The 23,799-nt window shown below is 43.7% G+C and overlaps 1 protein-coding gene across 2 annotated transcripts in view; it reads left to right on the plus strand.

Annotated features, from left to right (window-relative positions):
- The window catches only part of ACBD6 (acyl-CoA binding domain containing 6), a 151,908-nt gene that overhangs the window by 42,962 nt on the left and 85,147 nt on the right, over positions 1–23,799 (plus strand). For both annotated transcript variants that reach the window (XM_005290761.5, XM_005290762.5), the window contains one exon: positions 10,738–10,820. In XM_005290761.5, the coding sequence (XP_005290818.1) occupies positions 10,738–10,820 (83 nt within the window). The remainder of the gene's footprint in view (positions 1–10,737; positions 10,821–23,799) is intronic.

The following is a 23,799-nucleotide window of genomic DNA, read 5'->3' on the forward strand; positions in this document are numbered from 1 at the left end:
CAGTGCGATTTAAAACTGCGATTAATTGTGATTAATTTTTTTGAATGGATCGCATGAGTTAACTGCGATTAATTGACAGCCCTAGATAAAGCCAAACTCTTTAGCTCTCTTATCTTTCAATCCTGTTTAGACTTTCATGTTGTTAAAGCTCTTAACTGGGTTTGAGCTGCTGTCTCTTTGAAGAGAAGATGGAGCTGAAATTGTCAGTGAGGCATTGGATAGGTTTTTAATATGTCTGTCGCTGTATGTTAACCTCTGAACTGGGACACATGACACCTCTTTTATGGCTGACGACAATTTAAAGGTATACATCTTGACATCACATATAAAGGAGTAAGGGGGGGGGGTAAAGGAAAAAAATGAATTAATGATGTTAGCAAATATTAGTCCTTATATTTCCATTCTATTCAGAATGAGACTGTCAGGCCTGCAGTCCTCTGGAAAACCATGGTCAGTGACAGCTAGTCAAGGTCTGATTGCACCTCGAATCAAGCTGGTCTTTTATTGACCAATACAGTGTACTGAGGGAAGAATGAGGACAGATTGCTATCTTTATGTTCCAAGAAAACACTTGCTTTGCTTCTGGAATTCTTGATACTTAGCACGTGTTCTATGGTGATAGTTTATCTGCTTAGTGGAGTTAAGAATGGCAGTGTGTGTACATGCCATGTGGGGCAGGGGATGTTTAACATCTTTTAACACATGCATAAATTAAACACTTTCCAGGAGGAGAGTGTTGCATTGGAAGGGTGACTGGTGGATGTGCTGATTCGGAGAAGCTCTGCTATAGCTTCTGCCAAAAAAGCTCCAGTGGAGTCCCTGTAGGAACTCAGTGCTGCCCCTCAGTAAAGGAACCTGAAGGGAAGGTGGCCATGGGAACACTGCCCTCCCTACCTTGGGGATCATTCCCTGTTGCAGCACAAAAGGCCTTGCTGGTTCGGAGAGATGCAGGGAGGTGCAAACAGCAGAAAGAATCCAGCCGGAGCTGTCCTTTGACTTGCCAAGACATGAAGGTGAAACTGAATTCAAAGCTAAGGCAGATACTTAAGACAGCTAGGGAGCAATGTACAAGAGTTCAGAATGAAAGTGTAAACTTTCAGTGCTCCCCAAAAGCATCTCCTTTGTCTCCTCTCTCTGCCCCCCCCCATGCTTGTGACACAAGTGCTGTCCACTAACCTTTCTCCTTTGCTGTTTCAAACTGTCATATTTCCCATATCTTTTTAACTACTAACACAAGAGTAACCATCTCCCCACCCATCCCTTTGATGTATTGCTGTTCCACTCATTATGGCTTTTGTGGTCCTCACCTATTTCCAACTGTTGTGGGGATTTTTTGTCTGGATGGGATTTAGATTGCAGACTTTCTAGGTCTGGGACCCTGTTATCTTTTAAATAATTGTATAGTTCCATATATACCTGTAGTCCCTCATAAATGCAAAAATTACAAATGGACGAAGTTTGAATTGTGTAAATCTCATTGGCTTCCATGGAACCACATGGCTAATTAACAATGCATGTGTTTTGAAAATGGAAAAAATAAGGGGAAAATTACAGCTGCCGCTTTGAGATTTTTGGTAGTGTTCAGCATGTGTGGGAGTTGTAATGTTATTTTAAACATTACTTTAGCTGAAGGCCATTGTTTTTCTGTGTGTGTAGGATATGAATTAAAAAGAGTAGCCTTACTCTGAAAAGGAACTGTAAAAATGGCACCTTTTTATTCATTGGACGTACTGTCTGCGTATATTTGGAATCCTGTCGTCTGCTCATGTGAGTGACAAAAATAACTTCATACTATTGTTAGTACTGCAGATCCAACACCATTACGAAAGTGTGAGCTACAGCTTCTGTTCCATTTTCTACATTATCAAGATTGTTTGCTAAGCTGTACTCAGTTAAACCTTCGTAGTGATAATCAGGATGGCCAATTTCAAACAGTTGACAAGAAGGTGAGAGTAACAGTAGGGGAAAAATTAGCATGAGGAATTTGTGTAATGACCCATCCACTCCCAGTCTTATTCAAGCCTAATTTAATGGTGTCCAGTTTGCAAATTAATTCCAATTCAGCAGTTTCTCGTTGGAGTCTGTTTCTGAAGGTTTTTTTGTTGGAGAATTGTAACTTTTAGGTCTGTAATTAAGTGACCAGGGAGGTTGAAGTGTTGTCTGACTTGTTTTTGAATGTTGTAGTTCTTGACATCTGATTTGTGTCCATTTATTCTTTTCCATAGAGACTGTCAGGTTTGGCCAATGTACATGGCAGAGGGGCATTGCTGGCACATGATGGCATATATCACATTGATAGATGTGCAGGTGAATGAGCTTCTGATGGTGTGGCTGATGTGATTAGGTCCTATGACGGTGTCCCTTGAATAGATATGTGGACAGAGTTGGCAGTGGGCTTTGTTGCAAGGATAGGTTCCTGGCTTAGTGTTTTTGTTGTGTGGTGTATGGTTGCTGGTGAGTATTTGCTTCAGGTTGGGGGGCTGTCTGTAAGCGAGGACTGGCCTGTCTCCCAAGATCTGTGAGAGTGAGGGATCGTCCTTCAGGATAGGTTGCAGATCCTTTATGAAGCGCTGGAGAGGTTTTAGTTGGGGGCTGAAGGTGACGGCTAGTGGCGTTATGTTACTTTCTCTGTTGGGCCTGTCCTGGAGTAGGTGACTTCTGGGTATTCTTCTGGCTCTGTCCATCTGTTTCTTCACTTCAGCAGGTGGGTATTGTAGTTTTAAGAATGCTTGATAGAGATCTTATAGGTGTTTGTCTCTGTCTGAGGGACTGGAGCAAATGCGGTATCTTAGAGCTTGGCTGTAGACAATGGATCGTCTGATGTGGTCTGGATGAAAGCTGGAGGCATGTAGGTAAGTATAGCGGTCAGTAGGTTTCCAGTTTAGGGTGGTGTTTATGTGACCATCGCTTATTAGCACTGTAGTGTCCAGGTAGTGGAACTCTTGTGTGGACCGGTCCTGACTGAGGTTGATGGTGGGATGGAAATTGTTGAAATCATGGTGGAATTCCTCAAGGACTTCTTTTCCCTGGGTCCAGATGATGAAGATGTCATCAATGTAGCGCAAGTAGAGTAGGGGCATTAGGGGACGAGAGCTGAAGAGAGATGAAGTTGGTTTTAGCCCACGAAAGCTTATGCCCAAATAAATTTGTTAGTCTCTAAGGTGCCACAAGTACTCCTCGTTCTTTTTGCTGATACAGATTAACACGGCTACCACATTGAAATCAGTTAATCCTGTGCAAGTCCATTGAAGACACTGGGGTTTCATAGATATTACAGTGAGATAATTGAGAAATAGTGGGGATACAGAGTTGTCAGGAAGGCTGTGATGTGCAGAATGAAAAGAACCTATCTTGGTAATAGAGCTGTCAGTCAAGAAAAAAAAACTTTTTTTTTTTTTTTGGCAAACTCTGCATATATTTTTTAGAAATACAGAGACAATAAATATGGAACCCCAAAGTGCTGCTTTTATCACTGTGCAGAATAGAACCACGTTTAAGTACTCTGGGTAGGACTCTTCCTTAATTTTTCACCTGCATATGGTTCATATACTTTTTCCTTCATGTGATATGGAGGGACAAATAAAGTTCATGAGTCATGCACTGAATATTCTTGGGCTACATATTAGTTTGTCCCTATTTTCCAAACAATTCTAGGAATAAACTTAGACAAATTGAGGCTCTAGCTCTCACATGTATAAGAAAGCCTTTACAATTTAGTTTCCTGATGAATTGCTACCCTTTGTGCCAAATTAATCTGTGGTATAACTCCATTGGCTTCTCTGGGGTTGCAAATGTGATTTATTTGGCCCAAGGAATTTTCTGAGGCACAATTTGTAAAAAGATGATGTATTTTCTAAAGTGTTTTGTGTGTGTGACTGCAGTAAGCAGAAAAGCTTTGTGGGAAGAAGCAAACCTGCTATAGGAGTCGCTTGTTTTTTTTTTTCTTGATTCTTTCTGAAAAACATGGAGAAATGATCGCTGTCTTTTATCAACATCAGAGAAGAGAGGCTGGCTGTATGCAGCACCATGTTGTAGAAATAGCTCTTGCACTAATTAGCAGATGAGCTGAAATTAATTTTCATCCTTATTAATGTGGAAGTAATTGGTGGATGGTGTATGGGTATGAGGTTTTGTGTGAAAGACTTTTTAAGAGGGGCGTTTTCTGTAAAGAGGCTTAAATCTTTCTCTTTGGGGAAAGGATGTTTTGTGTCACCTTGCTACTCTAATTCTGGGCAGCACTGCTTGACATACAATAGTTTTCATAGCCCCTACTCATATTCCATGATTTTGTAGCTACCTTCCAGTAAATCCCCAAAGCCAGCTATATTCTTTGGTCAAAGACCAGATTTAAGGTGTGCTGGTGATGGAGATTCTTGCAGAAACAGCACTGTATACTTGAATTTAAGATTATGACAAGATCCTCCTGACCAATTTTATTTGGGACAGAAGAGAGAGAACATATTAATACACATTTCATGTTATTCTGTAGTTACTATCCGTTCACAGATTTTCCTTTCCCCCACAGAATGGGCAATTTGTTTGTGTAGCTTCTTCCTTCATACAAAGCATCACACAACACTCCAGAGAAAGATGGAAAATGGTTTGCAAAACTGGACTCAGGGACTCTTACAACTAGAAAGGGGGAAACCCCATACTGGTATGGTGATTAGAATAGAAAAGGGATGAAGTGATAAATGGTAACATTGAAAGTAAATACTCTTCAAGCTGCATTTAAGGGAGCCTGAAAGAAGAGAGGATCTGCTAGGGCTGTGATACTGAAGGTAATTAATGATTACAAAATAAGATCACCTCCCATATGGAATATGGCAAACCATGGTCTAAAATGCATTCTTAAATTTTATTAGTTATTTGCACAGTTGAGATAAAAAAAAGTGTATTTAAAAAAGGACTAACTATTCAACTGTGTTTGCACGTTAAACCAGTCCGTGGAGGGTGAACAGCCCTCTCGCTATCTTGGAACAAGGATAATCATTATTAACACAATGTTTTATGAACCAATCCTTTAGAACCTTACAAGTCCAGAGGGAATATGTCTTTTGTGAAACATATTAAAGGAAGATAACAGAATTCCGTACTTCAAAGCCAGCCTTAAGAAAATAATACCGTGGTTCAGCAAGGTTTTTAAGCCTGAGAGTAACCTTAAACACAAGTATTCCCATTAAAATCAATGGGACTATCTATATGTGTGAAAGTTGGGTACATGCTTAAGTACCCTGCTGAACTGAGGCCATAAAAAGAATAGGCAAAATATATTATAATGATCACTACTTACTAAGAAGGAACAAATGCAACCAACAGAGAAATATAAATAATCTTAAACATACTGATTGTGCAGCTGGTTTCTTATAACTTTTCCAGGGTGTAGGTTTCTAGACACCATGTTGACCTTGGAGTGCTGGGAGCTAAGAGTTTTGTGGCTTATTCTGAATTTGGAACATTTTACAAATTAAAAACACTTTAAAAAGAGACAATTTTTGTCCTTTTTAAAACAGTGGATAGTAAATGCTGTACAGATTAGTGTGCTTGGTTAGTAGCATTCTCGTGTCTGGTCTAGAATGTCAGAGAGTCTAGCCTCATACCAGGACTTGGGTTTCCACCCAGTGTTAAGACCTCTTTCAGGCACGGACTGTCACTTACTGTATATCTGTACATACATTGGCTAGGCAGTTTTTAATAATGTGCAAACATGACGACAGATGTAGCTAGATAACAAATGACAGGAAAGAATTTAGGAGAAAATGTCTCTTGATCATCTGTAGTGAAAATCAGAGAAGCTTCCGTTTTTTAATTGTGTGTGTTCACTCTGCAGTGTTTTCTCCATATTAGAAATTCAAGGACTAATGGTACAATCTCCTCTTACCATTAATGGGACTATTCATATAAGTGGGAGTTAGCTAGGGTTACCATTCGTCCGGATTTTCCCGGTCATGTCCGCCTTTTTGGGTTAAAAATAGCGTCTGGGGGGAATTTGTAAATAGCTACAAATGTCCGGGATTTCCCCTGCATGCAGAGTGCAGCAGGGCTGCAGGAAATTCAGCTGCTCGCATGGGGCTCCGGCAGTCAGAGCCCTTTCCCCGCAGCTTCAGATCAGCTGCCGGAGTCCAGCCCAGCCAATGTAGAGCTACTCCCCTCCCTGCATTCTCAGATCGCCGGCTGGCCAGGCCGTTCGCATCGGGCCTCCTCCCCTGCTCCCCCTCCCCTGCTGCCCAGTGCCCCGCTCCGGCAGCACTGTGCGGGGGCAGGGACCGGGTTGTGTGTTGCGCTGGGGAGTGCAGCCACGTGTCGGGCTCCGCGTGGAGCCTGAGATGCTGTTCTGAGTGGCAGGGTAAGGGGGCCAGGCGGCTGGAGAAGGGGCAGGGGGTTTCTGGAGGGGGCAGTCAAGGGACAGAGAGTAGGGGGGATTGGATGGGCCAGGGGTTCTGGGGGGGCTGTCTGGGCAGGGGTGTGGAGAGGGGTTGAGGCAGGCAGGGAGCAGAGGGGGTTGGATGGGTCGGGAGTTCTGGGGGACCTGTCAGGGGGTGGGGAGCAGTTGGATAGGGCGTGGGAGTCCCAGGTGTCTGTCTGGGGGCGTGGGTGTGAATATGGGGTGGGGGTGTGGATAAGGGTCGGGGCAGTCAGGGGACAGGTAAGGTCCTAGGGGGCAGTTAGTGGCAGGGGTCCCAGCAGGGGACAAGGAGCGGGGGGAGGGGGGGTTCGGGGTTCTGAGGGGGGCAGTCAGGGGGTGGGAAGTGGGAGGGAGTGGATGGGGGTGGGGCTAGAGCGGGGCTCTCCACCCCCTACCCCCCCCGTGTCCTCTTTTTTGATTGTGGAAATATGGTAACCGTAGAGTTAGCAGGCTATCAATTGCCGGGCAGTTAAGCTGTCCCTCCCCCCCACTGCCTTGGAGCTGCTCCTGCCCTCTGCCTTGGAGCTGCTCCTGCCCTCTGCCTTGGAGCTGCTCCTGGGAGCCTCTTGCTTGCTGTGCAAGGGTGGGAGGGGGAAGAGGAGTACTAATGTCAGGGTGTCCCCCTCACCCCACTCCTGCCGCCCGCTCCATTACCCCATCTCCATAGAGCAGCAGAGGGACACAACAGGGCTCAGGACGGAGGGAGCTTGCTGGCAGCAGCTGCTGTCTCAACTTGCTGATCTATTTAAAAAGGCACTATACTTAGAGGGGTATCAGCATGCTTAAAGGGGCAGTGTGTGTGTGTGTATCTCTCTCTCTCACAGGGTGTGTGTCTCTGTCTCTCTCTGCCATGCTGTCTCCCCTCCCTCCATTCGTGCTGCCTTGTAGAGTGTGAGGCTACATTAACTACAATGTGTTAACTCTTGAGGGCTCAGCCGAGTGCTAGTTCATAACTTAGCAGTAAGGCATTCCCTGGGAAATATCCCAGGAACCTAACCCCCCACTCCCCATTTACATTAATTCTTATGGGGAAATTGGATTCACTTAACATCGTTTCGCTTAAAATAGCATTTTTCAGGAACATAACTACAACGTTAAGTGGTGAGTTACTGTATTTTTTTAAACAAGCATGTCTGCAGTGTTTGCAACCCAAACATTGCAGTATTATGATAGTTTCACTTTCAGGCTCTCCTGTACTAACTAGTCTGTGCTGAGAGAAATGCAGAAAGTAAACATATAATTAAAAGACAATTAGATTTTTTAAAATTTCATTTCAAATAATGTCAGGTGCTGGTAGCAATATAGGTAAGGAAACCTGTATTTCAGAATTTTTAATCTTTAATGAATCTGTAAACTCGGGGGTTGTACCTGATGACTGGAGAATTGCTAATATAGTTCCTGTTTTTGAAGAAATGGAAAAAACGTGATCTGAGAAACTACAGGCCTGTTAGTTTGACCTCAATTGTATGCAAGGTCTTGGAACACATTTTGAAAGAGAAAGTAGTTAAGGACATAGAGCTTAACAGTAATTGGAATAAAATGCAACATGGTTTTGCAAAAGGTAGATCGTGCCAGACCAACTTGATCTCCTTCTTTGAGAAGATAACTGATATTTTAGACAAAGGAAATTCAGTAGATCTGATCTAATCTACCTGGATCTCAGTAAGGCGTTTGATACAGTTCCACATGGGAAATTATTAGTTAAATTGGAGAAAATGGGGATTAATATGAAAATTGAAAGGTGGATAAGGAACTGCTTAAAGGGGAGACTACAACAGGTCATACTGAAAGATGAACTGTCAGGCTGGAGGGAGGTTATGTGGAGTTCCCCAGGGACTGGTTTTGGGACCAATCTTATTTAACATTTTTATTGCTGACCTTGGCGCAAAAAGTGAGTGTGTGCTAATAAAATTTGCGGATGCCACAAAGTTAAGAGGTTTTGCCAATACGGAGGAAGACCGAAATATCATACAAGAAGATCTGGATCACCTTGTATACGGGATAAAATTTAATAGTGCAAAGTGCAAGGTCATGCATTTAGGGACTAACAACAAGAATTTTTGCTATAATCTGGGGATGCATCAATTGGAAGTGACAGAGGAAAAGAAAGACTTGAGTGTATTGTTTGATCACAGGATGACTATGAGCTACCAATGTGATGTGGCCACGAAAAAGCCTAATGAAGTCCTAGGATGCATCAGGCAAGGTATTTCCAGTAGAGACAGGGAAGTATTAATAGCATTATACAGGGCAATGGTGAGAACCCATTTGGAATACTGTGTGCAATTCTGTTCTCTCATGTTTCAGAAAGATTAATTCAAACTGGAACAGGTACAGAGAAGGGCTACTAGGATGATCTGAGGAATGGAAAACCTGCCTTATGAGAGGAGGCTCAAAGAGCTTATCTTGTTTAGTCTAACCAAAAGAAGGCTGAGGGGAGATATGATTGCTCTTTATAAATACATCAGAGGGATAAATACCAGGGAGAAAGAGGAGTTATTAAATTAAGAGCCAGTGAGGACACAAAAACAAATGGTTATAAACTGGCCATCAACAAGTTTAGGCTTGAAAGTAGGTGAAGGTTTCTAACCATCAGAGGAATGATGTTCTGGAACAGCCTCCCAAGGGGAGCAGTGAGGGCAAAAAACCTACCTGGCTTCAAGACTGAGCTTGATAAGTTTATGGAGGGGATGGTATGATGAGACTCCTACAATGGCATATAGCCAATTATGACTGCTAGCAGCAAATATCTCCAACGGCCAGTGATGGGAGACTAGCTGGGGAGGGCTTTGAGTTACTACAGAGAATTCTTTCCCAGGTATCTTCCTGGTGGGTCTTGCCCACATACTCAGGGTCTAACTGATTGCCATATTTGGGGTCAGAAGGAATTTTCCTGTGGGTCAAATTGGCGGAGACCCTGGGGGTTTTCACCGCCTTCTGCAGCATGGAGCACAGGTCAAGTGCAGGTTTAAACTAGTGTAAATGGTGGATTCTCTGTAACTTGAAATCTTTAAATAATGAATTGAGGACTAGTAATTCAGCCAGAGGTTAAGGGTCTATTATAGGAGTGGGTGGGTGAGGTTCTGTGGCCTCAAAAAGGACCTGATTTTCAGAGAACCTTCTGAAAATCAGGCTACTTCAAGATGTCTAAAATTGGGTACCCAAAATCACTAGTCATTTTTGAAAATGTAGGCCTTAGACTATATATAGTCTAAGCTAGCAGTATTCTGATTGTTCTTTTCTGTCATGGTAGAAATCATTCAGAATCCTAGAGTTCTTTGGAGTAAATCACTTGCAAATGCTACCCATTATAAAAATTAATTTAAATCTATATTAAATAGATTTATAAAGGTGAGTCTAGTAACCAGGGCCAGTGCAACCCATTAGGCGACGTAGGCGGTCGCCTAGGGCACTAGCATTTGGGGGGCGGCATTTCGGGTCCTTCAGCGGCGGCCGCCCCAATCGTCGTCGGCATTTAGGCGGAGGGAGCTGGGGGGGGGAGGGGCTGCTTGCAGCAAGTGGGGGGGGGGAGGCGGCACGCAGGGGAACTCCCCGCCCCAGCTCACCTCTGCTCCGCCTCCTCCCCGAGCACGCCGCCCTGCTCTGCTTCTCTCTCTCCCAGGCTTGCGGCGCCAATCAGCTGATTGGCGCCGCAAGCCTGGGAGGCGGGAGAAGTGGAGCGGCAATGGCGTGCTCGGGGAGGAGGCGGAGCAGAGGTGAGCTGGGGCGGGGAGCTGCTGCATGGCTCCCCGGGCCGGGGGGAGCTGCCGTGGGGGGGGCACTTCAGTGCGGAGGGGGGGAGCTGCTGCAGGGGGGTGCCTCAGGGCGAAGGGGGGGTGGGGAGCTGCCACGGGGGGGGCGCCTTAGGGCAGAGGGGGGAGCGGAGAGCTGACACAGGGCTTGGGGGGGGGGGGGGGAGGCGCAAGGTGGAAGTTTCGCCTAGGGTGCGAAACATCCTTGCACCCGCCCTGCTAGTAACATGACATTATGCTGCCTCCCAAAGGATTAGCACTTCGGTCCTAAGTGGCCAAGGCTGAGAGCGCTGTGCAGGCAGTGGACTCATTCTTGTGAGGAGGGAGGGAGGGGGAGAGAGAGAAGGTGCCTTGTTGTGCCTCTCAGGAGACTCCCTCTGGACTGTGCTCAGAATAGCACTGATTGATTTTTGGAGCTCTGAGATGTAACAGAGATATGAAGTATTTGAGCATGGTGATAGGGAAGAGAGAGGAAGGATCCTAAGGAACCATTCCCCTCCATGTCCTTAAAAAACAAAGTTACAGCATGAGGCATACTAAGTCTGAAAGCCATGTCACTCTACTAATTCTTTCTTTCAGACACCAGAGAAAAGCGGAAAGGAAGGAAAAACTGGGTTTGGAGGCCCAGTTGTCAGCTCGCTGTATCAGGAAGAAACCATCAGGTGACTGTCTCTTCTGGTCTTTTATCACTGATATGTTTTCAGTTTAACTTACTTTAATTTTTCTAAGCATTTTTTTTAACATCAAACAAGTGTGGTGGCAATTCCAGCTGGATAATAAACAACAGAAAAGAACTTTTCAGGTCCATAGTCATTTAAATCAGTAACTGTCTGTATTGCTCCCAGGAACTAACCTTCCCTAGCATGAGATGTAGGAGTGGGAGAATATCTTCTGCCTTGCTATTACACAGCTCAAGAGGGCAATATGTGTTTATCAGTAGTTATCCAAAAAAGTGTTTTTTCAAAATACAATTATTTCTTTGAATAATACTGAATTTGTGTATAGCAATTAAGGTTTTATAAGTGGACACTGTACACCTTCATTGGGAAGCCCTGTCTTACATCAAAGTTAAATTCTTCCCTCTCCTGCTTGCATAGCAAAAATGCAGTTATTAAGCAAGAATGGCTGCTGTTTGACAACTAAGATACTTCTGAACTAAAATATAAAACAAAATTAAATGTAAAATAGATGAGAATGACGCATTAAAATTCAGGGTAAACCGGAAAAAAGTCAGCAAATGCAAAATTAAAGGTTCCTACAGTGGTGTTTGCTCTCTCACATTGCAAGCATGTAGTTATGTGTGTTTTCTCTTTCTGTTTTATGTATCTTGCATCATTTTGATCTCAGGAAATCAAAATATAAGTGATCTTTGACTTTCTAAAATATCCCAGATTCAGTGGGAAGTATTCTAAAGTGTTTAACTGTAACATGGCATTTGTGTGATTTGCAATGAAAAATAACTCATAAATGGATGATTCCAAAGTGCTGTACAGGGCACTGAGCTGGATATTGATAGTGTTGTGTTTGAACAAGCAAACCCACAACAATTTTGCACTCACTGGTAGTTCAAACACTTCCTTGGGCATTGCATCCTATTTTACTGAGAAATGGACAAGCTGGCCAGGACTCCAGGGTTATCTCTCTCTTCTTTTCAGAAAGGGCCAACAGATGTTTAACTTCCATTTAGACATTCACAAAGATGGACAGATGTGACCTTGATTTACATATCATCTGAAGAATAGCACTTCTTGATGCTGGCAAACTGTTCTACTTTTGTCTTGTTCTGCCAACATTAGGTCTGAACTCAGGTCCTTGAACTCATGACCACCTGACCTAGAGATAAAAATGCTACTCACTGAGCCACAGTGGCACATTAGACACTTAAACCAGTTAGTCAATGCTGGGTGTTGAGCTTCAAGTAGGTTTAACTCCATAACCCTGTCAGAGTAGTAGGCTGCATGGATTACTGCTTCTCTTATTCTCCCCTCTTATTCTTGTAGTTCATCATATATAGTAGTAGTAAAAAATATAATTCTAGTTGGTTTAAGTAGTCTAAATCCCTTTTTGGTACACATGTAGCAATGGGTTTTTTGTTTTTTTTTCCCCAGGAATACTTCATTCACATAGAATTTACAAATAAATGCAACAATAAATATTTTTCAAATATAAAATTTACCCTGAGGAACGTTTTCTGCAATACATCTAATAATACTAAGCAGCATGCTAGTGGTTGTGCTTCCAGAGTGGTGTTCTTGACCTTTTACAGAATATTTTCATTTCTTGCACACACAAGTTGTACCATTTTAATTATACTGGTATAAAGTGGTACAGCTACAAGTGTGGACATAGTTATACTGGTATATGTGTGCTCATACCTGTGCATCTTATTTCCCTTTGCATATGGGCATAAATTATCTTGGTACAACCACATTTATAGCAACATCCACACTAGGAATTGTACCAGTATAATTATATTGCATTCATTTTCCTAAGTGACCTAGTTATACCAATAAAAAAATGCGCATAAACCAGGCCTAAGAAAGATGGCAGTGGCATACTAGGCAAGTGAAGACATGGAAGCTTGACCATTGATTTGTATCAAGGTGACACAGTAAAGTGGGGTTGGTACTGGGTAGCATCACCTTGCCTGAGAATTTGAGTGGTTGGGTTTTTTTTTTTGTTTTTGTTTTTTTTAGGACATCTTGTATGCGAAGGGGAAGAATCAAAATACATTCTGTAAATTTTCTGTTCCATGGATGCTCCTAGATCTAGAGTCTCATGTCTTGCCATTGAGTCAAATGTTCAGTGACCAGCCCTGTTTTTAAAATGTGAATGCCATTATACAGTATGGTGAAATTTGTATTTTCCTATTGCACACCAAAGGCAGTAATTTCTTTGTAGTGTTCAATTTCATAGGCAACTATGTGCAGATAATATGGTGTTTCTCAGTGCAAGACACACAAGCCTATTGTGGAAGAGCTGTAACTGGTTGTGGAGTTGTATGGGGGAAAAGAACAATTTAATGCCCTGATCTAGCAAATACTTAAGCACAAACTTAATTTAAGCACATAAATTAGTGCCATTGACTTTGGTAGGGCTAGTCACATGCTCAAAGCTAAGCACATATGTAAGTATTTGCAGAGTCCTAACATATGAAAAAAAGTCAACTCATGTAGAATATGCATTTTATTGAATCCATCATCATCATCATCATCATCATCATCATCACCACAATATAACTCTCACCAAACTTAGTTTCTGTCTAGCCCCAAGAAGAAAAATAATTTACAGAATGTCCTACCATATGCTCCCTAGAATTCAGTTGCTGCCAAAGACATAGGGGAAAGGGAAGCTCTGAGCTAGCCAAAAACCAAAGTCAGTGCTTCTTACATAACCAGTATCTAGACTTGTACCCGGAAGCAGACTGGGTACCAGTGGAGAATGCAGGTGTTTACTTAAGAGGCAGGTACTGCATTCTGCCCTGTCAGAAGCTTCTGAATGATCTTCAAAGGTAGTCTTAAATAGGGTTACCATACGTCCGGATTTTCCCGGACATGTCCGGCTTTTTGGGCTCCAAATCCCCGTCCGGGGGGAAATCCCAAAAAGCCGGACATGTCCGGGAAAATCGGACATGCGGTGCGGTGCCGTGCCGGCGGAGCGGGGCCTGGCCGGGCCGGGGGCTCGGGCGCTCGGCCGGTGGCTCGGGTGCCGGGCCGGGGGCTCGGGTGCCGGGCTGGGGGCTCGGCCGGCGGTGCCGGGCTGGGGGCTCGGCCGGCGGTGCCGGGCCGGGGGCTCGGGGGCTCGGCCGGCGGTGCTCGGGGGGGCCCGGTGCCGGGCCGGGGGCTCGGGTGCCGGGCCGGGGGCTCGGCCGGCAGTGCCGGGACGGGCTGGGGGCCGGGCTGGGGACCTGCGGTGCCGGGGGTGGGCCGCGCCTCCTCCCCCCACACCCCCCTTACCTGCTTCAGGCTTCCCGCGACTCAAATGTTTGCGGGAAGCAGGGGAGGGGGCGGAGACTTTGGGGAGGGGGCGGAGTTGGAGCGGGGGCGGGGCTGGGGGCGGGGCTGGGGCCCCTTTAGTGTCCTCCTTTCGGAGGCACTAAATATGGTAACCCTATCTTAAATAGAATGTATCACAATAGTCCTGCCTGAGGTGACACAGGCTTGTTTACATGCCAGGAAACCAGAATAGAGATGAAAAGTTGCAATCTCCATGCAAATGCAGATGATACAAGACACTTCAGGCTATCAAAAACATGTTTTAATAGTTACCAAAGGTAATGAGAATCAGCCTTTCTTTAGGAAAATAGCTAAAAAGTATAAATGCAAAACAAGATTATAATTGGTTATTTTAAATCAGGGTGTCCTGCTTGCTGATTTAAATCATGATTAAAACTTGGGATTTAAAGTGATTTAAATGAACCTACTCTGCCACCAGTATCCCCTTTATCTTCAGAACTATCCAAACAAGCCATCTAGCCTTCATCCAGGACCCTAACTTCTCTAGCATGCTTGGAAAAGAAAGGAATCCAGATTTAATGAGAAGACAGATGTGTAGCTGAGTATGATAAGCAAATGGCTCTGAAGCCCAAAACCTCACCATCTTGCCAAGCAGCATCCATATATACTCACTGACCAAAAACTGAGTGACAAGATGGAATCCTTCAGGAGTGCTGGAACAATTTTTATAGTTGGGGCACTGAAAGCGGAAACCATGTATTGAGTTGTTAGTACTACTTCAAGCCAGTACCACTGAAGCCCATGGTAGCCTGCAAGCAATATCCATATGGGAAAATGAGCAGTTGCCCATCACAACCTTTTGTCTTCTCAAGAAGAAACGAATGGAGCAACAATAAATGAATCCCATTGTGACATTGCACTCCATATGATGTTATGAAAATATGCTAATGGTGTGAATATAATGTAACTGGAATATGCTTCATGCAAAAGGTCTCTTGTAAGGTATTATAAAGCTTATAATCTACTGAATGTGGTCATCCTATTTTTATACAAGTGTATCATTCTTGTATCTGAAACTAGAAATATGAAATATAACTCTGAGATCCTATTGTAATTATGCAAAGTGTGAGCCATTAATGATGGTTTGGAATCTTGATGGCTCCCATGAACTAGGACAATTGGTTGTAAATGGCTCTGTTTACTTGCAAGCCTTCCTGTGAGTCAGGCCAGGAAGAATGGAGGCTTGGGGTCTCACAGAACATGTGACCATGTCACCTGGTACTGGAATCCATCTTAAACTGGGTGCTTTTCCATTTAGAAGGAGGGGTGGGGACCCAGAGAGACAAAAGATTCCCGCCTTTTGCCAAAGCTATATAAGGGGTGGAACAGAACAAAGGAGGTTCCAGTCATGAGAAACCCCCTAGTTGCCACCTGAGCTGGAGCTAATAAGCTTACCGTGGAAAGGATTGGGCCCAGACTAGGAAGGAGTCCAGTATGTCAAAGAAGCTTATTGGAACATTTCTGAGGGTGAGATTTTATCTGTAATCAGTTTCTTAATGTATTAGGCTTAGACTTGCATATTTTGTTTTATTTTACTTGGTAACTTACTTTGTTCTATCTGTTATTACTTGAAACCACTTAAATCCTACCTTTTATACTTAATAAAATCACTTGCTTATTAATTAACTCAGAGTAAGTGATTAATACCTGGGGCCGAAAACAGTTGTGCATATCTCTCTATCAGTGTTACAGAGGGCGGACAATTTATGACTTTACCCTGTATAAGATTTATACAGAGTAAAACGGATTCATTTGGGGTTTGGATCCCATTCGGTATCTGGGTGCTGGAGACAGGAGCATTTCTTAAGCTGTTTTCAATTAAGTCTGCAGCTTTGGGGTGCGTGGTTTAGACCCTAGGTCTGTGATAGAGCAGACTGGCATGTCTGGCTCAACAAGGCAGGGTTCTGGAGGCCCAAACTGGCAGAGAAAACAAGCTCAGAGGTAGTCTCAGCACATCAGGTGACAGTCCCAAGGGGGTCTCTGTGACCGAACCCATCACACCCATCTGCTGTTAAAAGGAGTTGAAGACAAATCAACAGTACTTTGTGATCAGCTGTATCAGAAGCTGTTGAAAGATCTAACAGAATCATCATGGACTAATGTACGTCAACAGAAGGTCATCAGCTAAAGAAATAGAGCCAGTGTTTTCAAAATTGAGTATTTAAAGGTGTGCATCTAAATCCATATTTAAGTGCCTAGTATGGAATCAGGTGTCTAGTTTTAGGCACTCAAGTTTGAAAATGTTGGCCGATATGCAATTGCCTTGTCGTGTCCAGGACTAAAGCCAGACAAGGATGTAGAAAGCTAGAAGAGTTGAGCTGTTGCTGGTGTTGGTTTGTTCTAACTTTCTCAATGATTTGCCTCAAAGGGAAGATTTGAGGCAGAATGGAAAAACAGAAAAATATTAGGCCAAGCCTACATATACAAACATCAACTGATTTAACTCAGCCAGTTTCTAAACCGATTTAAGAATGTCCACACAAGGAAATTGCACTCCTTTATTTAGATCAGTTTAGAAATTGATTCAATTAAACAATGTATTTATATGTGTGTAGATCGGCCCTTATTAACAAAAGTAGGTTTCTTGTGCTAAGGACTAGCTTTTATCTGTTTGGGGGTGGTATTGTCCTCCCGGAGGAGGCATTAATAATCATGTCAATAATGAGCAGGAGTGCTCCCCCCTCCCCCCAATGTAGAACAGTTGCTGGTACACTACATTGTTGAGCTCACAAACCCCCAGGGTAGGAACTGTCTCCTTTTCTTTGTTTGTAAATTGCCAGGCACACTTTGGGCATTATAGAAAAATAACACCCATTGTTGAATCGTGGTAGCACTGGAAGTTTTCTCTTGAATGAAGAGGAATTTTAAATTTTCTGTGATTCCAAACCCTGGGAAATAATATTAGTGATTATGATGTTTCTGTCTTCATATAACACAAGCATTATTTCCATCTTCTGTTTTCTAAACTCTCCTTACTAATACAAAATTGAACTCATTTGTCAACAAACAGTTGCAACTGAAGCTTCAGAAGCTTGGTTAATAAACGCTGAAGTAAGTTTGCCTGCTATGTCACCAGCAAAGAATCTTTTATGTAAGATACAAAATGGGGGACACATCAAAAATACTGTAGAACTGCAAATAATCGCTGTAAATTTTTTGCTGTTTGATATTTTTTATATCAGCAAAAAGTAATTTACATCTTAGTATTTCCAGCAACAGGTAAGTGGAAGCATTGTCATTGCAGAGACTGGCCAGGAATCTGAAAATAATTTAATGCTGCTATGTGGCTACTTTTTTTCATTTAAAATAAATAGTTCCTCATAGTTGTGCAGGCAGGCAACTTAACTTAGTGGCAGATGTGTTTCTTGAGCATTGGTTTTCTCAGATTTCAGTTTCCTGATTCATCATTTCTGAATGAATAAATTAAATTAGAAATACAAGTTTGATAACACTAAAAATCTGTGAACCGAGTTAAATTTGGATTGTAGTGAGGGATATTTAAGAAGGATGCCCTTTTCTAACAAAAATCCCCACCTGGCATGTTCTGAGGGAAAGAGGAGACTTCTGAGCTCTATGTACTTCCTAGGAGGCCCTGATTTAATAGCTTAGGGTATAAGGTTAGGAACTGGACATAGAGCAAGAACTAAAATGTCAGCAAATGATGGGCTACACTTTCTTATCCCCGTCTTCTCCTGTGAAAAGATTTGATAGTCCCCATCATGCTTTGTAGTCCATCTGATGCCACATAAACCACCAGAATTTTATTAATCCCCCGAAGAGAGGCAGCCATCTGGCCCCCACTGTGCTAGACCACACTAGGGCAAAACTGGAATGATTGATGGGCTCTGGAATTGATTAGTTGTTCTGAGAGACAAATGAACTGTTTTGGCAGAAAATACCAGAGGTCACTGCATGTGGTCAGACACAAAGGCCTGCAGAATTTTAAAGAGTTGCTTCCACCATAGACTTGTAAAGTTGCTTTTTCTTCACAATAATGGATTTTGAAAACATCCCAGTGATTTAAGAGTGTCTGTGGTGTTCTTTGAGAATGCGTTAATCTTAACTGATCATAAAACTGTAGAATTAAGTATCAAAATTAGACTGATTGACTGTTCTTGGTTCGTTGGCAATTAAGGGCTCTTATTGGTATGATGTGTGTGCATGCAGAATGGATGCAGCACAGTTGTCTGTCACTCACACAAATGTTGGGCTATAAATTCCCTCTGAAAGAGCTCCTCTGATTGGAGAAAACGAAGCAAGCTGCAGCATGTACAGCCCTATTGCAAATAAGAGCAATTGCTCAGAAACAAAACACCCACCAATTTAGGCAGGCTTTGGGGTGTTTTTTTTTTTTTTAACTTAGTGTTGTTTAGACACACCCCCTTTCATATGACAAATGTTACTTGTAATGAGAATATGGTTTTAAGGCTATTGAACTGACATTTTTGTTGGGTTTGCTCTAGGTTTTAGTGCACCCACTTCTGCCCTCCCTCCCCCATGGCTTGAGTTGATTTTCAAATACTAAGCTAGCAAAGGACATCCTTAGGCCAGGGTCCTCTGTCACAGGGAGAAATGATATTGTTAAATGGCAGCCACTGTTTGGGTTTTAAACGGCTGATCCTCATGCTACAATGCTGCTAATCTACAAAATTGCACGTGCATTTTTGTGAGGGGTGGGGGAATTGGATGACACATGTCTTATTACGTCCGGAATGCTCTCTGAGGACAGCACAGTAGTGTGCAGGCAAGTGGGCAACACCTCCCCAGAGGAAACCTGACTCTTCAGAATAAACTTGAGTTATGGATTTATTCAGCCTGTAAAACCTCAGCTGGCATAAATAATTGAGAAAGCAAAGGTTTGTCTGTGGTGCATACCTCAGGGACACATGCCTGCCTCCCTTCCTCCCACCACCTTTTCTTATGAAAATGATCCCAGTTGCACTGATAGATAATAACAACACCAAGCAATTAAAAGCTATGGGTGGCTGGAGAGAGGAGAAAAGGTTCAGTTAATGAGCTTTTCCTCTTCCTGTGCCCAGGAGAGCCTCCAAAGTGATGAGGCGATTAAAGCGAAGAGATAATTATAGATTATGTGAAAATGGGTCCCTTGGGGTGAGAGGGCCTTGACTTAAACAGTAACTGTTGCAAGTGTCTCCTGGCTCCCATGGTCGCCTACCTCTGTGCTTCATTGAGCTTCAGTATGCTCAGCGGCACTGTGCCAAGCAGACAGGCAAAGCCACCTGTTTGCAGCACACAGGCTCTTCCTGGCCAAGGTGGCGTGCTTCAACCAAATCTTTCTGCATAAAGCCATTTTCGATCAGTTCACAGAAAGGGGGAAGGACACTGATAGTGATGGAGCATGAGCATCTGTTTGCTGCTTTGTTTGGCCTGCAAAGGCGGAGAAGACTGGGTGTTGCTCTTTCTGATGTAGAAAGGTCTGAAAGCCCTGGAAGAAGAGAAGTTCCATATACTTTTTTTTAACATAAGAAATTTAAGTATTTTCTATTCTTTTTTTCCCCTGGAAGTCTCTATGGATGACTAGAGAGCCAGTATGAGGAAGTAAAGCAGGGATCTCAAACATGCGGCCTGCGACGTTATTTGCTGCAGCCCGCCAAGCTCCCTATGCCCCCCGCACCAGAGTTATTTCCTGCGGCTGCCAAGCTCCCCACTCCCGCTCCAGCACGCTGCGTCCCTGCTCCTCTGTCTACCTCCAGGCGCTTCCCACCACCCAACAGCTGTTAGGCGGTGCTTAGCGCTTTCCAGGAGAGGGGGAGGAGCGGGGAGCTGTGCGCTCAGGGGAGGAGGCAGAGAAGAGGCAGGGCAGGAGTGGGGATTTGGGGAAGGGATTGGAATAGGGGCAAGGAGGGGTGGAGTTGGGGTGGGGACTTTGGGGAAGGGGTTGGAATGGGGGTGGGGCAGGGATGAGAAGAGGTGGGGCAGAGGCAGGGCCTCGTGGAAGGGGTGGAGTGGGGGCGGAGCTGGGGGCAGCGGGGAGGGGGGACTTTTGTACCTTTATATGAAAAAGTGTCTGATGTGGCCCTCCGGCCAATGTACTCGTCCTCATGTGGCCTTCGTCGTGATTTGAGTTTGAGATTCCCTGAAGTAAAGCCTGGTTAATAGACAGCAAATTATTTTTATTCAAGCTCTGTCAAAAATCTTTGGTTTAACAGCTGTTTAATTCAAATACCTTGTAAAGAGTTGGAAGAAAAGATCTACTTAAGGGTATGTCTTCACTAGCAACGTTAAAGCGCTGCCACGGCAGTGCTTTAATGTGGCTGTGTAGTTGCAGCACCAGCCTGTGAGAGAGCTCTCCCAGCGCTGTACAAAACCCACCCCCATGAGGGGAGTAGCTACCAGCTACTGTCTACACTGTCACTTTACAGCGCTGAAACATGCAGCGCTTAGGGGAGGTTTTTTTCACACTCCTGAACAAGAACGTTGCAGCGCTGTGAAGTGGCAGTGTAGACAAGGCCTAAGATTCAGTTGACCTGTCACATCCTTTCTTTTAAAAGCTGAGGAAGTTCCCACACCACATCTACTGCCTCCAGTGAAGATTAGACTTGACATTCCTGGTACTTCTAAGGTGGTGTGGGAGTGGGAGTGGAGTGTGGAAAAACCCCTTTTTTTCTTTTTTCAATAGTGTGTGTAGGAGGGTGGGGGGGAGAAACTCTTTTTGGAGCTTCCTTTGTCTATCACAAGGAAACAAAAGGGCACAACTTTGCAGTCAACTTTAAACAGACACTGGCTCCAGCTGACCTTTATTGGATCAGTAATATTAGAAGATGACCAACATTATAGAAATAATCTACAGAGGAAAGCAAAACTACAGCTCCCATTTCACAGCTTTTCTATCTCTTCTGCACCTTTTCAGTAATAAGCAATGTGCATTTCTATGAACTCGAGTTTTGTGGTCTTTACTGTTTGTAGGTATCTTAAATTAAGTGTTATCTGTCATCTTTTGTAATTTAATGTGGGTGAAAGGTATCAGATTGACAGAGGTAGTGTTTTAAATCTTCCATTTATCATCAGTACCACTCAGGCAGCAACAGTGCAATGTTTCCCACCGTACTCTGCTCATATGCTTTGCTTCTCAACTGACCTCTAGGCTCCATGCATATTTCTTGACGCCTCTGCTGAATCTGCCACCCAGGGTATCAGTGTCATTTGTGGACTGTACAGATTTCGACTAGGGATTGAACTGAACACAGCTACTTATTTCACACATTCTCTCAAACACTATTATTTTTCAGTAAAAATAAATAATCAGGAAAAAGCCAAACCCTCACCATTCCAACTCTCCCCACCTGGAGCTCCCGTTGTGTATCCCATCCCTTATCTGTGTCTTGTACAACCTTGAGCACCATATCAGCACGTAACAAATTAATAATACCAGTCTTCATCTGCATTTGGTTCAAGCCATGGAGGTGAGAGCCTCTGGTTTCCATTATTGATCCCTCAAGAACCCAATTTCTCTAAAGCCAAAACCTCTTTTGGGTTCTCTCCTTTTTTTTTATTTGGTGTCATAGAATCATAGAATATCAGGGTTGGAAGGGACCTCAGGAGGTCATCTAGTCCAACCCCCTGCTCAAAGCAGGACCAATTCCCAACTAAATCATCCCAGCCAGGGCTTTGTCAAGCCTGACCTTAAAAACCTCTAAGGAAGGAGATTCCACCACCTCTCTAGGTAACCATTCCAGTGCTTCATCACCCTCCTAGTGAAAAAGTTTTTCCTAATATACAACCTAAACCTCCCCCACTGCAACTTGAGACCATTACTCCTTGTTCTCTCATCTGCTACCACTGAGAACAGTCTAGATCCATCCTCTTTGGAACCCCCTTTCAGGTAGTTGAAAGCAGCTATCAAATCCCCCCTCATTCTTCTCTTCTGCAGATTAAACAATCCCAGTTCCCTCAGCCTCTCCTCATAAGTCATGTGCTTCAGCCCCCTAATCATTTTTGTTGCCCTCCGCTGGACTCTTTCCAATTTTTCCACATCCTTCTTGTAGTGTGGTGCCCAAAACTGGACACAGTACTTCAGATGAGGCCTCACCAATGTCGAATAGAGGGGAATGATCACGTCCCTTGATCTGCTGGCAATGCCCCTACTTATACAGCCCAAAATGCCATTAGCCTTCTTGGCAACAAGGGCACACTGTTGATTCATATCCAGCTTCTCGTCCACTGTAACCCCTAGGTCCTTTTCTGCAGAACTGCTTCCTAGCCATTCGGTCCCTAGTCTGTAACAGTGAATGGAATTCTTCTGTCCCAAGTGCAGGACTCTGCACTTGTCCTTGTTGAACCTCATCAGGTTTCTTTTGGCCCAATCCTCTAATTTGTCTAGGTCCCTCTGTATCCTATCCCTACCCTCCAGCGTGTCTACCACTCCCAGTTTAGTGTCATCTGCGAACTTGCTGAGAGTGCAGTCCACGCCATCCTCCAGATCATTAATGAAGATATTGAACAAAACCGTCTCCAGGACCGACCCTTGGGGTACTCTGCTTGAAACGGGCTGCCAACTAGACATGGAGCCATTGATCACTACCCGTTGAGCCCGACAATCTAGCCAGCTTTCTATCCACCTTATAGTCCATTCATCCAGCCCATATTTCTTTAACTTGGTGGCAAGAATTCTGCGGGAGACCGTATCAAAGGCTTTGCTAAAGTCAAGGAATAACCCGTCCACTGCTTTCCCCTCATCCACAGAGTCATTTATCTCCTCATAGAAGGCAATTAGGTTAGTCAGGCATGACTTGCCCTTGGTGAATCCATGCTGACTGTTCCTGATCACTTTCTTCTCCTCTAAGTGCTTCAGAATTGATTCCTTGAGGACCTGCTCCATGATTTTTCTAGGGACTGAGGTGAGGCTGACTGGCCTGTAGTTCCCCGGATCCTCCTCCTCCTTCCCTTTTTTAAAGATGGGCACTACATTAGCCTTTTTCCAGTCATCCGGGACCTCCCCCTTCCTATATATGTGAAAACATATAAGCACGTGAGGGGTTAGATCTACTTTTCTCATGTCTGAGATGCATAGGAAACAAAATAATTACATAAAGACTTAAGATGTTTTCATTGGGACTAATACACACATTCCTTCCATCCATCTATCTGAATCTGGCTTTTAGCAATTTTGAGCATTCATTTGTAGAATATTTTTGGGTGGGTGGAGAGCTCAAATTATTTTTGGCAAATTCAAGTGGAAACGCTAAATTTCAAAAGGGCATGACTATATGGGAAATTGACTATTCCAGGATAACTATTCCACTATAGCAATTCCAGAATAATTCCCCAATGTGGACACTCTTCCAAAATAAGTGACTTTATTCTGGAATAAGTGTCATCCATACAGGGAAGTTATTCTGGAATAGCTAAATCATACAGGACTAACTATCATGGAATAGCAGCAAAGAATCCTGTGGCACCTTATAGACTAACAGGACTCTGCTGTTTTTACAGATCCAGACTAACACGGCTACCCCTTTGATACTATCATGGAATAATTATTCTGGAATAGCTATGCCGGTCACTTGCCCCTGTGTAGATAGACAAGGCCCAAGTGTCCTTGGGAGAGAGTTGTAGATCTTATTGGGAAGTTGCTCTGGGCTGGTCTACACTAGAAAGTTTTGCC

Source organism: Chrysemys picta, chromosome 8 (assembly GCF_011386835.1).
Source record: "Chrysemys picta bellii isolate R12L10 chromosome 8, ASM1138683v2, whole genome shotgun sequence".
NCBI lineage: Eukaryota > Metazoa > Chordata > Testudines > Emydidae > Chrysemys > Chrysemys picta.